This window comes from Ascidiella aspersa, chromosome 6 (genome assembly GCF_963924565.1).
Source record: "Ascidiella aspersa chromosome 6, kaAscAspe10.2, whole genome shotgun sequence".
Classification (NCBI taxonomy): Eukaryota; Metazoa; Chordata; class Ascidiacea; order Phlebobranchia; family Ascidiidae; genus Ascidiella; species Ascidiella aspersa.
In genome coordinates this window covers 11099572-11114397 of record NC_139452.1, presented here as the reverse complement: position 1 = coordinate 11114397, position 14826 = coordinate 11099572, and the positions used below count along the sequence as shown (strand labels likewise).

Below are 14826 nucleotides of genomic sequence, written 5' to 3'. Positions count from 1 at the left end.
TAAATCCTTATTATTGGTTATATACTGATTGCAAACAAATGCTACTTTTCTTTCTACAAATAAAAGTGTTTCTAAGTTTAAAGGAAATTGTATAGTAGTTTAGGGGCCGATATTCTTTCAATATCCTCACAATCGCGTTTGGGAAACTAGAGCGTCTCAACTTTAAATTCCCCCAACAAAAGTTTAATTTTTTGTTGTCACTCTGTATGTCGGTTTGGTGAGCCCCCAAAGGATTTGTCTAACTTGATTGCAAACAAACTTAGTACCGATTGACAAGGGCAATCAATAAATAATTTATCGCGAGACAACAGAAGCTCGACTTGTAATTAAACTTTCAAGTTGACGTTTAATCGTTGCCTTTGAAGCCTTAAAAATTTCGAATAAAAGGCTGAAGCGTGTCAACCAAACTTTTTTCACGCCTTTTAGACTCGAACTTTTCTTTTTTAAAATAGACAATGCACACTTTCGGCAAAATAACATACGGTTAATAGGATAATCGTTTCAGTGTATCAGTGTAACGCATTTATCTGTATTGCTATTGTACTTCAGTACGCCTTGCCTGAGAATTTTGTAGAAGCTAAGCACTTTAGCAGAGTTGTTATAATGTGTTTGTTTCAATACAGTGTCCACATTTTGTACAGATGATTTGTTGTTGTATTTTGCAGACATTTACTTACGTAGCAAGGTGTACATTTCGACTAAAAAGCCATTAACAATCTTATCAATCATCCGCAAGTCAAGAGGATTCTTTCGAAGCACGATATCAAGTTTATTCGGCGAACTAGCACATGTAAGTGAAAGCCTTGTTATTACTTGTTGGCGTTATGACATCAGACGCATTGTCCCCCATGTACAACTAAAACCGATTTTTTGATAAATTGGACGGGATATAAAGTTGGGTGACGATGAATGACGCGATTCGTCGAACTTCGCAAAGAACGTCGGCGATAAGAAAGTCCATTATTGATGCGTATCGCTAGGGCCACAGGATCGTATTTTTGACGCGTCCGAACAGTTTTTTTTTAAAGTTACTCAAGGATCCGTAAATGCGGCTTGTCGACCCTTCCATGTTATTCATAAACAATTTCAGAAATTCCTGCTACTATACGACCACGTAGGGCGGCCTTACTTAGATTTCACTCCACAGTGACCAAAGTATGTCACTCCCCCAAAAAACAGAACACTGCCGTTGAAGACTGGCTTCTACAGTATCTAAGCAAGAACGTCTGACGAGCGAGTATAGGTTTGGCGAAAAGTGCCTTTGCAAGTTCACATTACCACGGAACAGTTACCGCTGCAGCAAACAACAACAGGGCTGGATAAAAACAAGTTGTCTTTTAGATAAACTGTAGGCCCGACTCTGAGAGGAGACCACGCCATTTTACGTTTTAAATTGAATTGCGCGATGTTTTGATCGCCATTCTCTTTTCGGCGAGTTTGACAAAACACCTCGGATGTAACCAAACACGCTTATTTGTGGCGCCGTGCTCCTGGTGGCTTTGCATGGGTTCCCTTGCAGGACAAGCGACATGTGTTGTCTTGAACATAATCTTTATGTTTGTATTGGTTTTACAAATATAGCTATGTTGCTATAAACAGACAACGTTAATCTAATTCGTATTGTACTCTGCCCCTTAGTGCATATCTTCTTCCTAAAATACCTCTTAGACTATTTATATTTTTTTAAATATATCGCATTTAGGCAAACAAACATTACATTGGGCTTCGCAGTCAATCATGTGGGCCTTCTGCAGTAAAAACCGTTGGCAAATGCAAATGCGCGCGTGACAATATTGTGTTGAATCCCTCAAAATGTTTTAGTTTGTTTAATTAGAATTACTTCATGGCGACAAAGATATGCAAGCAATGAAATAATTGTGTAAATTAATCTCTTCTTAAGGCGAGAGTTATATGGTTGGTAAAAATGACGGAAAATAAATTTCACATAAACCATCGCCGTTTCAACACAAAAAATAATAATATTATTTTACGACATAAAAAAATATTTTACGATTTTTATGGCCGGCTATTTGCTTTAAGATATCTCTAGTTGTTTTTCTACTATCGAGTCAAAATGAGATGTAAACTCATCATCGTGTTGTGTTGGCAAACAGACTCCACCTATACACCCAAGAGGCTACAGGTTTAGTAAAGTGCACAGCAACTCTTGTGTCGCGGCCAAACACAAAAGGCGACGACTTTACCGTTGCTTCGTCGAAAAGCAAACAGGATCTGGGTCTGAGTGGGAAGCTAACTCCGCCAAGTGATTTCCAACGAACTTTAGCCTTGTATTCAATTATTATTTCGTTGGAGAACGCATGGGGCCAATACTAAAGCACTACCGAATGAAGTATTTAAAATGCTGTTAGCAATTATTGCTTGCCCGTAATGCCATTCAAAAATAAGAACATGCTTTAGTTCAGTACCATTCGGCAACGATATTCCTTGGTTTTAGATATAAACTCAAGCTCACTATATTAGAGTTCTAGTCTACAGCTGATAATTGTTTAACATAATTTAGAACACATCAATTTAGTTATTTGTGGATGTTTAATAGTGATGTTCATGTAGATTTCGTTCTACTAACAACAAAACACAATTTAACCCTAATCGCAAATAGTATAAATGATCGAAAAATCACAATATCGCTTCTCACGTGAAAAACATAAGCCCATCTTCAGCGACAAAACCTCAAAAGACGTTTCACAGAAATAATTTCGAAAACAAAACGGCAAAGGAGAATCTAAGCGCATCGGTTAAAAATAAACGCGAAACAGAAGACGCACTTCCCGGCCGGGGAGTCTCAAAGAGCGCGGTCGTCGAGGCCCTATCGGGTTCGCAGCAGCTCAAAGGCGCACGCGGCTTTGTGGTCGTTCCCGACCGCGACTTACTGCATTGTTGTTCCCTTGCAATACCCTCTCGCCCTTCTACTCTCGCAGGCCGTTGCATCGTGAAAACTGGGAGGCGACGCACGTTTATGCATGTGTGATGGTGTGTCAACATTACGCACCCGCCATGGGCGCCCCCACGAGTGGGGGGGGTATTTGCCCACCTCTGGAATTTCAAAATGCGATTATTATTATTGTTTATAAATCAATTATTATTGTTTGTTGTTTATCAGTGTTTCTAAGTTACTAATGGGATAACATTGATTTGTACATAAATTTGCCCACCTCTGGAATTTCAAAATGCAATTATTTATATTGTTTATAAATTATTATTATTGTTTATTGTTTATCAGTTTCACGAAGTTACTAATGGGATAATATTGATTTGTACATAAATTTGCCCACCTTTGGAATTTCAAAATGCGATTATTTTTATTGTTTATTGTTTATCAGTTTTACGAAGCTACTAATGGGATAATATTGATTTGTACATAAATTTGCCCACCTTTGGAATTTCAAAATGCGATTATTTTTATTGTTTATTGTTTATCAGTTTTACGAAGCTACTAATGGGATAATATTGATTTGTACATAAATTTCTACTGGTATCAAATCGTATATACATATTAATATAATAGATACTGAAGTTGAACTATGTGTATATATTCATATTCCCCCCCTGGAAAATTTTCTGGCACCCGCTGCCAAAATCACCTCGAGATACACTTGCAGCATGGTCTGTGACGCACGACTGTGGGACTGCGGTTGGCGGTAGACGCGCGCGTTTCAATTGTGTCGACGTCGCAAGGAGAGCGTCGCGCGCTTTGTGTTGTTGTTGCCCGTTTTGCAAGCCGCCGGCGCGCCTATTTCGATTTTCCAGTTGCAATAACATGGTAATGGCTGCGGGAATTTTGTAGAAATCAGATATTACCGCCACGTAATGTCTGATTTGTACAAATCCCTGACAACCCCTGCACGAGGTTTTGTGTTGAACACGGAGTTCTGTCGTGCTTGCAAGACGAAATGGCACTCTTACTAAAATACCAGGATTGCACTTGATGTTATTTCTCATTAATTCTCAGCGACATATTCCACATAAAAATTGTCAAAATTTCAAAATTGTAGAGGAAATAGCGCATCCTTAGTTCGCAAGTCACGCCGCGAAGTCCGGCTGTATATAATAGTATTAAGTAATTTTAGTTTTGCAGCAAAAGTGTCAATGTTCGTTTTGTCGTTCAAGTTGCGAACCTAAGCTGTAACCGATAAGCAGAACTATAACGTCCATCTAACTATCGCAGCGTTGACCTGTACAAATCACCAGAAGTGGAATGCTGAGCGCCCTGATTGCATTCCACTGCCTTCCCGTCAGAGATCTTTGGCGTGGCATGCTTGCTTAAAATCACGTCAGTGACGTCATTTAGCGTGGGATATCGCAGGCCTAGTAAATTTACCAATATATCCGTCGTTTTCGGTGCATATATCGTCCTATTTTGGCGTAGAATTTCAGGCAAAAAATGTTTGGCATAAATCTTTGACGACCACAAATTATGGAATGCACAGTCAGACTGAGCGATATAGCGAATACAGTGGGCCAAGTGGTTAATGTTTTTCACCTGCTCGTTTAATAATTTTGGCTTGTTTACCAAGAGTGGGGTATCGGGAAATTCTGTGAATCGATGTCTATTAGGGTTTTGTGTTTTTGTTTCGCAAAACAACAATAGTTACAATTTATAAATGACAACCCGAACTGTACATTAATGGGAATATAGGTCCGTCAATACTTTTTCGTTTAAAGTCCCCTTCATTCAAAGCATCATTCAAAAATAACATCGTCCACCATTATTGGATGGCATCGGTGCATGGACCAATGTTCATTTTTTTGTTGGTCGCCACATTGCTTATCCATGAGAGAATAGGCTAATGTCAAGAGGCACTTGTTTCACGCGCCGCGTACACACTCCACCATCATTTACGGACGAATCGTCACAGTTCCGAGAAGCCATGGTATTCGCCTCGCCGACAGATGGCTGTCAAGCAAATACAATGTTTTTTCAGGAAATTAACAAGCGCTCGGCCTGATGTGCGTCCTATTCCTTTCAATGAAGCATATTACACCCGATGCTTCCACTTTAAACGAATTCTATGAAATACTTTTTTTTCGACGAATTGGGTCGCTCGAATTTGTGCTAAATAGCAGAACGCTTTAAGTCAGTGTTTTTCAACCCTTTATGGCTAGCGGCACCCCTCAGAAATAATTAATAGATCGCGGCACCCCTAACAAGATTTTTATTTTTCCGAAGGTAATTTACTAGAATGTCACAATAAACGGAACTGAAACAACACACATCAACTCTACACAACGTAGGAAGTTATAATTGGATTTATTCCACTCTCATCTTTACAAAAAAAGTTGTAAGAATTATGCAAAAAATTCTGAAAGATTCTCAAATATCTCTCGGCGACCTTGAGCATTAGAAATGGAACCTCAGGGTGCCGCGGCACTCCGGTTGAGAAGCACTGCTTTAACTGCTGGGGTATAGGCGTAAGGGTTGGCCGTTTATGAGCCGCTTGACTTGATCAGTACTAAATACACGAGCGTGTGAAAATACGTGATCTGGCGCGCTGAAAACGAGTTAAGCGCTTTGAAGTGTGCTTCTTTCTCCCAGCTCCTCACTTTTGGTGCTAAACGAGCAGCGTTCAAACGTGGTTGACCATTTTTTTAATTCGCTAAATTTTTGTTACTGTGGCCCAAAAGCCGCATCTATTTATTTCATTTGCAACATACGTGCAACGTTTGTAGTTAGAATTTTACAATAAATTCGACCATGTAAAGCCACACTCATCGCCTTGATAAAGGACGTGATTTTTAAAGCAGGAAAGTTGCTCTTTATGACGCAACGCTGCCTGCAGAAAGGGGTTTTGGAGTAAAGTGCAAGGTTGAATTCTGCTGCACTGCGCTTATACTGCGATATGTACAATTTAGCGGTGTGCAGTCTACCTTGAATTTCATCCCTCGTCATAACTCTTAAAAAAACAAGAATATTGCTGATAGACACTAGTATTTCCAATCCGAAATGTTGTATCGTTGGCTCTAAGTTCGCTATTTCATACCGTTTTTTTAAATACGGCCGCCAGATTTAATACCAAATGACGCCATTTCTGCGTTTAAATTGACAAGACCAATAAGATTGAAATTTGCAAAGTTATTGTATTAAGGACTTTAAGCTAAATTTGCGTTTAACTTTAATTGCTATGTATTTTATAAGAACTTTATTTTTGAAGGTAGAAAATTTCACCCTGTGTTCCCTGTTTATATTGTTCAAAACATTTACGCTTCCAATATCGACCACAATCAGTGGCACCTTATTTTCACAAAAGCGGACGTATCTGCATTTCTTCACAATTGTGCAGCAATCACGTCACCTGACATTTAATGCAACATAAGAGTCATTCAAAATAACGCCTTAAACCCTGCCCTTGTTGTCCAGAAATCGATTGCTGTTATTCGGTTCGACAGTTTTGTCACCTGATTTCAGCTTTTCCTTTGTCCTTTTAGGGCTGTCAATCGCAGAGACGCGATTCACCTGCTTCCCTTGTCCGTGGATGGACAGCGCAAGCTGAGGATGGTGGTCCTAGGGGCGTCTAGGGTCGGCAAGACTCAACTCGTCTCCAGGTTTATCGGAAAACCGTTCAGGTGAGAAAAAGGCTGCTACATTGTGATCATAATGATGCGCGCATATTAGAAAAGGCAAGTCGGTGCGATACAAAATGCTCGCTTATGACTGTTCAAAGTTAGGAAAGGAAGCAAAGTTTTTAGGATAAATTTAGCTTCTTATGGGTGGCTAACTATAATTCCAAAATAATTCCGAGTAATTGCGCTTTAGCATTCGTTACCCGATCTTTAAAGGAATTCATGCTTTCCCCCATATACCTAATAATGGTTTTCCAGCAGTTCTATTTTTTTAAATCCACTTTTTACTGAACTTAACGTCAAACAACAATTACATATAAAGTATTCCGTAAACGAAACTATGTTTTAATATCAATTCTCGATCTTTAAACTGAATTCAAAAACGCCCAGGGTACAAGCACTGCCGTTTCTCATTTTTCAGTGACATGTACTTACCCACGGTGGAAGACTTTCACCGCAAGATGTACACGATAAGAGGACACACCTACCAGTTGGACATACTCGACACGGCCGGAACGATTAACCCCCTGAACCACAAGATCACCCTTATGACAGGTGAAATAACTTCATGGCTTCAATTCTTCATTGCGGTTTATCTAAATGAATAATTTGATCACTGTGGATCTATCCGATATGGCAGAGCGCGCAAAGTATAGGTTCACATGTGCTTCACAGGTGCGCACAAAGTTTTCGCGTTTTCGAAAAAAAACATCAGTAATAAGCGTTTGCAAGAAAAGTTGTTTAGAAGGCTTAAGAGTGAATTTAATGGGGTTCGATGTGAATCGATGAAATTGCTTTTCGTTTGTAAACGAAGCTGTGCGGCATTCTGGTATAATTTTAACAGCCTAAAATGATTGAAAGTCACTTTACCCTTTTCAGGTGAAACCTGGCTGTTCTTAATGATGTTTATACAGTAATGATTGCGCTGCAAAGCAGCAAATGAGCTGGCGACCAACACGAAAACGCAAGCGGCGCGTCGCCATTCATCAATGCCGTAGACGGCCGATGCGAAACACAATAGCGCCCAGTTTTGTTTGCAATTTCGAGTTTCCGGCAGCGAAGAGTGCTCACCGGTCGAAACCGCTTGATAGCGACTGACGACTTTTCGCCGACCTGCGCATTTCGCCTTTCACGTGGCCCTTAGTTTTATCAGTCGCTCTAAAGGTGCTTGCGTCGTGGTCTTCGGTGTTGGTACGCCTGTAAAATATCGATTGGTGCAGCGCCTGTAAACACCCCCCGCCACTTTTTCGATCCTGTGCACACCTTCGTCAGCTGCCCTCAGGCCAGGGGAGGTTCAAGGCAATTAAGGGGGAAGGGCTATCGACCCTGTTTGCCGGGTGTGGGGGTTGGGTTTCCTAACCGGGCGTTGCGCAGTTTTCATACTGCGACAAATCTATAACGAAATGAAACAAAAGAGCAGCGACGTGAAGCATTTCATTTCCGCTGTCAGATTTAAACTTAATGTGTGATCTTTTTCAATTCATCTTAATGTAAAATTAAAAAAAGTCGTAAGCTAAACAAAGAAAACAAATTAAGGTTTTGTAAAAATGACAATCCTTGGGTTTTGTAAAAAATACAATCCTTGCCGAAATTATCGCCAACAAGTTCCAGACGTCGCAAAGCCTTTGAATCGAAAGTTGCATTTGGCCGCCAATTCAGCAATAACTATATATACTGATCGCTCTTAGCTGCCATCATAGGTAAGGCTGTTTTCCAAAACGCGCGTCTACACCGTGGGACGTTTACCAGCCTGTTCCTGCAGCGACCCAGTAAATGGAACAGGCATCGCGCGTTCGTCTAAAACTCAAATATTTGCTATCGATTCCGTCAGGTATTATTCGCAGACCTCAACTATTGCCCGACGCTCATTTGTTCGATTATTCGGTCGCTTCGAAACGGACGTTTTTCTTGGTTTTCGCGCCTGAACTATTTGCACCTGAGAGGAATTGTGTGGTGGTGCATCGCTTACCTTTAGTCCCCTACATAGATTGTCTGTATCCGTTTATAGGTGAAGTTTACGGATTTCTTTCCGTACTTTTCATCTGTGCGCTTTTCGATTTCGAACACTTGATATATTTAGCCAACCGCTTTTCCGTAGACCGCGCGAATTTTTTTAAGCTTCCTCTAAATCTGCGAAGGTTTTAGTGGCTTTGCCACAGCTCTGTTATTGAAAGCAGGCCAAACTGAGGGGCTTAACTAAAACTTTAACCACCGCTAGCCACGCTTTTAAAAATAAATGCACCGCAATAGAGGTTTGGAAACCTGCCAAGAGCATTAACATTGCGCCGAGTTTTCTGCTCCAGCGGTGTATGACCAAGGTAGATCCAAACACTGTCATGTGCACAAGGTTTTTCGGAAATATGAAACTCGGCCCGAATGCATGCTGTTAGCATCGGCAATATTTCTACATTTTCAATTCACACAGTGTTGAAACGGGAGTGATGTGCTTGCAAAAGCGATCTTTCTGTTGACGTAGCAAAACGATGCGACGAACCCATATCGAGTTCATTTTGCTGTTTAGTTCAGAAAATAAATGCGTGCATATCCTGTCGGGGTCGCGTGCATTAGGCATTTCATCTCTAGGTAAGCAAGCAGATTAACACATACACCGCGACCGCAATATGTGAAAAACAATTCTCTCGCTTTTGATGGATGAAGGAGGAAAAGGCGTCAGCCTTTAAAAATGCCTAAAATGTAATAAATATGTCGCTCTGTGTAGGCATGTTTACCTTTTAGGTTCAAGAAGAAAAACAACTTTCCTAAAATTTTAGCATGCTTATGCTAGAAAAAAATCGATTTTAAATTTGTATACGTTATATTCTCTTATGATGCTATATATATTCTTTCATTTCATATGATTTTATTAAAAAAATATTCTTTCCACGTTCGATTTCTAATTATTTACTTTATACCTGACAAGGCCAAAATACCTTAAGTTTGCTTAATTATAGTATTTGGCACCCACCCGCCTTTTAACCTTCTAAAATAATATCTTTGTTCCCCCACGTTGCCCCTCGAGGCCCGCTTAAGGAAGCGTAAACTAAATTCAAGGTAAACAGAATTCAAGTGACAACAGACTGCTGTTGTTGTTGAATTGTTTTTTGTCTACATGACGTGCGTGCTACACTTACCCTGTCTAGTGAGGCAGTGAATCCAAATGTTTTCCAACTTGACCACACGGAAACTTCCCAATGGTCACGTACACAATTATTCTAGGTTAGAGATAACACGAATTGTATTTTTTACCCGTATAGTATAGGTCTGTAATAACGTGCCCTTTAAAGCAATTTGTTTTCATGTGGGCTCTTAAGCAAACGTTCTATGGAGAAAATTGCAAATGCTAAACTTGAGTGAAATAATTTTAGTTTATTTTTAAATTATTACTTTTGCCATGGCAACCAAATTTTTATTATGTAAAAAGGGACATGGAATCGAGTTTCCTCTCAGAACGCGTCTGATTTATATGAGGCGTCATTGTTAAAACTTGTTTAACGTGGATTGATTTTGCGATTTGATCTTTAGATAAGACTAATTTTGAGCTAAGAAGATTTATCCTCTCTCACAAGGTACAGAAAGTAACATATTATAAATTTCTATTGATTTAAGTTTACAAAATGAATTGTTGTAAACAAGGTGTCTGACTTTTAGCAAGTAGAGACCTGCCCCACCCAACCCATTTTAAAAACAACTTTAAAAACAAATAGCGCTGTACCCAAACAGCCCCCATATTAAGCATGAATCATTTATTCGGTGGTCTGCCGCCACACGCCATCCTTACGTCCATATGTGTTAGTCACAAGACAATTGATCCCCGTTAGGCCGCAGAACTTAGCACCGGGAACAAACGACTGAGTATTGAGATCCATTAGACAAGATTAATAACACGTCATCGCACATTCGTGCAAAAATCCTTTCGAAAAATCACAGGGAGTCACTCTCGCCCGATATGACGTACGCCCGCAACTCACTCGGGAAAACAGGTACGGACTCTAAAGTCGAACTTTATTTTTGCGAAATCAGTACAGAAAAAAGAGGCTGGTAAGTTATTGGGAGCGAAAAATAACCAAAGCGGTGCGCACGGAGGCCGTATAATCCGACTTGAGGAGATTGGCGGCGGCGCAACTGTACAGATCTGAGCTCGTCCTATCCAAACAGACGGGACTTCTGCAACAAGGGTTAACGGCCTTTGGCGGATCCGCACCCAGCCTAATAGGGCGAGCGAATTTGGCGGTCCTATTCTGAACCCGAGTTGGTTTGTTTTTTGCGTGGCTGACTCGGCGCGACGACTAGGGCGAAATACAGTCGATTGTGAGAAACGCTGCCTGGACCAACGACGAAGTGCTGGGCGCAAACTATAGGGTGACGCGCCAATATTGGTTTTGCGAGCGGCTCGGCCGGCAAGTCCCGCGCCGCGCGTGCCTAACTCGATTTCGCATCAATATATTTACCTCTCGTTGACACCATTGCGCGCACTGTTGTTTACCTTTCGGTGGCACCGACCGACCGACGGGTGTGTTTACGCATCGGGTGCTGTTTGGAGAAAGTCGTCCGCCCCTCCCCCTTGACCCAGCGCTGCCGTGGGGCGACCCAGCAACGTCTAGACGTATAACTTGGCAAAAGCCGACAGCTTTGAGCGAAGAAATCGATTCACGGCCGCTGCCGCCGGGTGAACATTTGTTAAAAACACGTTGAAAGCTTTGCAATCGTTGTTTATTGACTTTCGGTGAAAGGTCCTTTGTTTACTAAAAGTTAAAAGACATTCCACACGGAAAACTCGACCATATGTTAGTGAACTGTTTTTTTGCACAGTTCACATGACGTTGAAAGTTTTAAATAAGAGAAAGCGTCGGGAAATGTGTTTGCACAGTAAACTAGCAAAGCAATAATGACAAAAACGTCGATAGCAATAATGGCTCACATTTTCTGTGTGCTTTCTTGACAACAAACCCTGCTTGCCTCTCATTCATCTATAGGTAATAGGTAAAATTGTTTTTCTCCAGCTGTTTGACAGATGGCTCGTCGGTAGAAAATCGTTCGCACGTTCTTTGGTTTGTTGTTGGTCACAATCTTTGCGGAATATTTTTTAATGCAATACATATACAACTGACATGTTTGGGCTCACATACGAAACATAGCCCCACCTTCCGAGTTTTACCCTTTGTAAACATTGCGACTCGCGTGCAAAGTTGATATACAACCCAAAGATCCCCAGGAGCTGTGTAGCCAAGTCGGGAAGATCACGGGTGCTTGGGACACTTGCGGTTTTGAAGATTACCTGTGGCCCATAATTTAACTGTCCACAGTTGTACAAATTATTGGGACTACACCCTCGATATTTAAAAAAAACTAATAAAAGTTCGTTTTCCTTTTTAGCACCATATACGTCAAAAAATAACAAAAACGATTTCTAATTTCTGCGCAGGCGACATCTTCCTGATCGTCTACTCGGTGACGGAGGAGTCGAGCTTCGAACACGCGAAGGAGCTCGTCACCATGGTGGAAGAAGCCAAGCAATCGCTACACAGCGACGCGATGCGCAATGGCAAGGTGAAGAAGCGCTCCAGCATGGTACGGGCGCCCATTGTGATCGCAGGCAACAAGGCCGACCTGACCAAGGAGCGTACGGTTCCCGACGCAGCGGCGGCTGACTGGCTCAGAGAAGGCCCCCAGTTTGGCCGGCACCTGTGCGCCCATGTTGACGTATCGGCTCGCGACCCTGCCAGTGTCCAGATTCTGTTCGAGCGGCTCTTTGTTCTCGCGCACTTGCCGCTCGAGATGAGCCCGAACATGCACCGCAAAGTGTCGACGCACACCTTCCTGGAGAAGACCGCCGAGTCGGTGGCGCAGCACCGCAAGCACAACAGCCCGCTCATGTTCAATCGCAGCCAGAGCGAAGACTGCTCCAACCGCGGCGCCTCGCGCAAGGTCTGGAGCTCCTTCAAGGCTTCGCGTATCCACCACCACAACAACCAGCAGCCCCACTCGCCGTCCGGATCCAGCTCCTCCGTGTCCACCTTCTCCAGCGGATCCGACGAGTTTCTTCCGGCCGAGGCGGCGACCGACATACCGAACTCGTCGCCGGAGAAGGAGGCCTGGGCGTCCTGCGACGCAGTGGCGACGCTCTGCCCCAACCAGCGACGCCCTAGCACTCAGACCGAGGTCAACATCGCTCTGAGCAAGGCCCGGATCGCCAGCGCCGTGCCAAAGTGCTACGGCCATTCCAAGCGCGCAAATCAGCAGGTTATTATGATGGCCGATGAGAAGGGACTTGACGAGCAGCAGTTGCAGAAGCAGCGCGCCGCCGCTAAACCGACCGACTCGGCGCTGCAGCGTCTCAGGAAGAAGATTATCCGTCTTAAGAGCAACTGAGCGTCGTCTCTTGCAAATGCCAGCAGCGCGCCACCCGTCTTCCCTAACTTATGCTACGCCGGGTTTCAAAGTCTTGACGATTTCACGTTTACCTGTTATTGTGTCGCCCAAGAAACCTGCTGCACTATAAAAGGTTTATGCGTGGAATTATATAGTAAATATCAAAATTGGGGTGCATTTTGGTCCGATTTTTTGTCGATGAATAAGCGGCTGCGTAATTATGAAAACTTTTTGCCTTTGTTCTTGTGTGTATCTATTTCTGTTTATATTTGAATGGCAGTGTATAATTTTCTCCTTTACGCCGAAGCTTCGTAGGGTTTCTAAAGTAAACATGTCTTGTATAAGTGCTTCTATTGATCAACACAGAGTTGTTTTCGCCTTGTCCAAGTAGTCTTGCAGTGTTCGACAACGGAAACCACCGGAGGCAATGTTTGTAGAAAGAGTCGCGGTCGATAAATCTTTAAAAAGTCTTTTTGCAATTCCGAAACGTGTCGCTTTCTCACGGCGCGTATTGCTTGACGCTTTAACGGACGTTGGAAAACAGTTCGGAAAATCCCGTTTCGTTGTGCGCCCTTATTGAAAAGTGTACCATTATGCCGTTGGTTGGGCATTGCAAGGATCAAACACTTATCCATCAATTTTTGCTAGTTTCACGCACTGTATATTTTTTAGTGTTCTTCGTCGCGTTTCAAAAAGTCTGTCTTTTGAAGTGCAGCGAGTTAAGTTTTTTGAAGTTTCGCCGACAACATGATTTACCCATTGGATTGATTTTGGTGCAATGCTTGTAAAGGCTGCGTTGACTCTGTGCAATGTGCCAAACTGTGTTCGACTATTGAATAAAACAGCAAACTTGTTATTTCCTTTGGTCGATATATTATATGCATCGCTTCGTTAAATAAACAGGGTTATCATCTGCTGAAACCAAAAAGCACTCTGCTCTGTTATGGCCAGGTGCAGATCCAAGATTTGGCTTGGGGGATAGCATGAATTTTTTTAGGGCTAACGTAACAAAGATACGTCTCAAGCTAGCCCCAAAACACGACTGCCCCATTTTGGATTTCGGGTACGCCAAATATAACAACGAGAAAAAACAAAGGTGTGTGTGTCAAACGTAACTAATTAGCAGATGCCAACGGAAAACGTGATAAGATAAGAAATAAAGCGTGAAACTAGGTGAGGTGCAAAAGTGGAAAAAGCGATATAATTTACGTGAGTGAGAAAGAAAGAGGAAAATGAAAACACGTGTACAAATGATAAAGCTGAGAAACAATAACGCACACACAAACAATAAAATCGGTGCAACATTTATTCGATTTCAGTTTTTTTTTGTCTTTTTAAATTGTCTATTCATTGAATTAGAGCAGTGTTTCTCAAACCATGGGTGGCCACCCACAATTGGGTCGCTGTTTTATTTGGTTGGGTAGCCAAATACAATAGGTTAATATGGTTAGATTGATTATAAGCGAGAGTTCCAAAAATTTGAGAAATTTGCAGAAGCAATACAAAGGCTTATAATAATTTATTCGAATTTATTAATGTTATTTTATTTGTGTTTTGTTAAATTCAAGCATACAAAGTGTTATGTGAGTGGAATTGTTTCGTCAAAGATTCACAGCTAAGCTTATGCGCTACTATATTTGAGTCTCCGCGGAAAAAGGTTGAGAAACAATGAATTTGAGAAAATATTGCTCATTCTAATTCTAATAATTCACATCAGACAAAAATGTACAAATTTGGCCCAGCTAATTTAGTGGGTCCTGAACTATTTTTTGAAGTTTGTTTCGCCACTTAAGTAATTGTGAGACGCGTGATAGCTGTATAAGTGTACATTCATTGTACCGTACTGTATTTTAAAGTTGGCGTGGCTTAGAGTTTTTA

General features: G+C 41.8%; 1 protein-coding gene across 1 annotated transcript; it reads left to right on the top strand.

Moving 5' to 3' along the window:
• The first annotated feature begins 615 nt into the window (after positions 1-615).
• On the top strand, positions 616-13683 carry LOC146139707 (uncharacterized). The gene is made up of 4 exons (XM_083391982.1): positions 616-790; positions 6445-6582; positions 7001-7134; positions 12002-13683. Coding segments are annotated over exons 1-4 (1221 nt in total). The 5' UTR covers positions 616-788; the 3' UTR covers positions 12949-13683.
• The last annotated feature ends 1143 nt before the right edge of the window (positions 13684-14826 follow it).

What these genes read in the sequence shown, in the direction of transcription:
- LOC146139707 (XM_083391982.1), top strand. An exon ending in TTTATCGGAAAACCGTTCAG is followed by an intron (nt 6,583 to 7,000) that starts GTGAGAAAAAGG and finishes CTCATTTTTCAG; the next exon opens with TGACATGTACTTACCCACGG. An exon ending in CAAGATCACCCTTATGACAG is followed by an intron (nt 7,135 to 12,001) that starts GTGAAATAACTT and finishes ATTTCTGCGCAG; the next exon opens with GCGACATCTTCCTGATCGTC.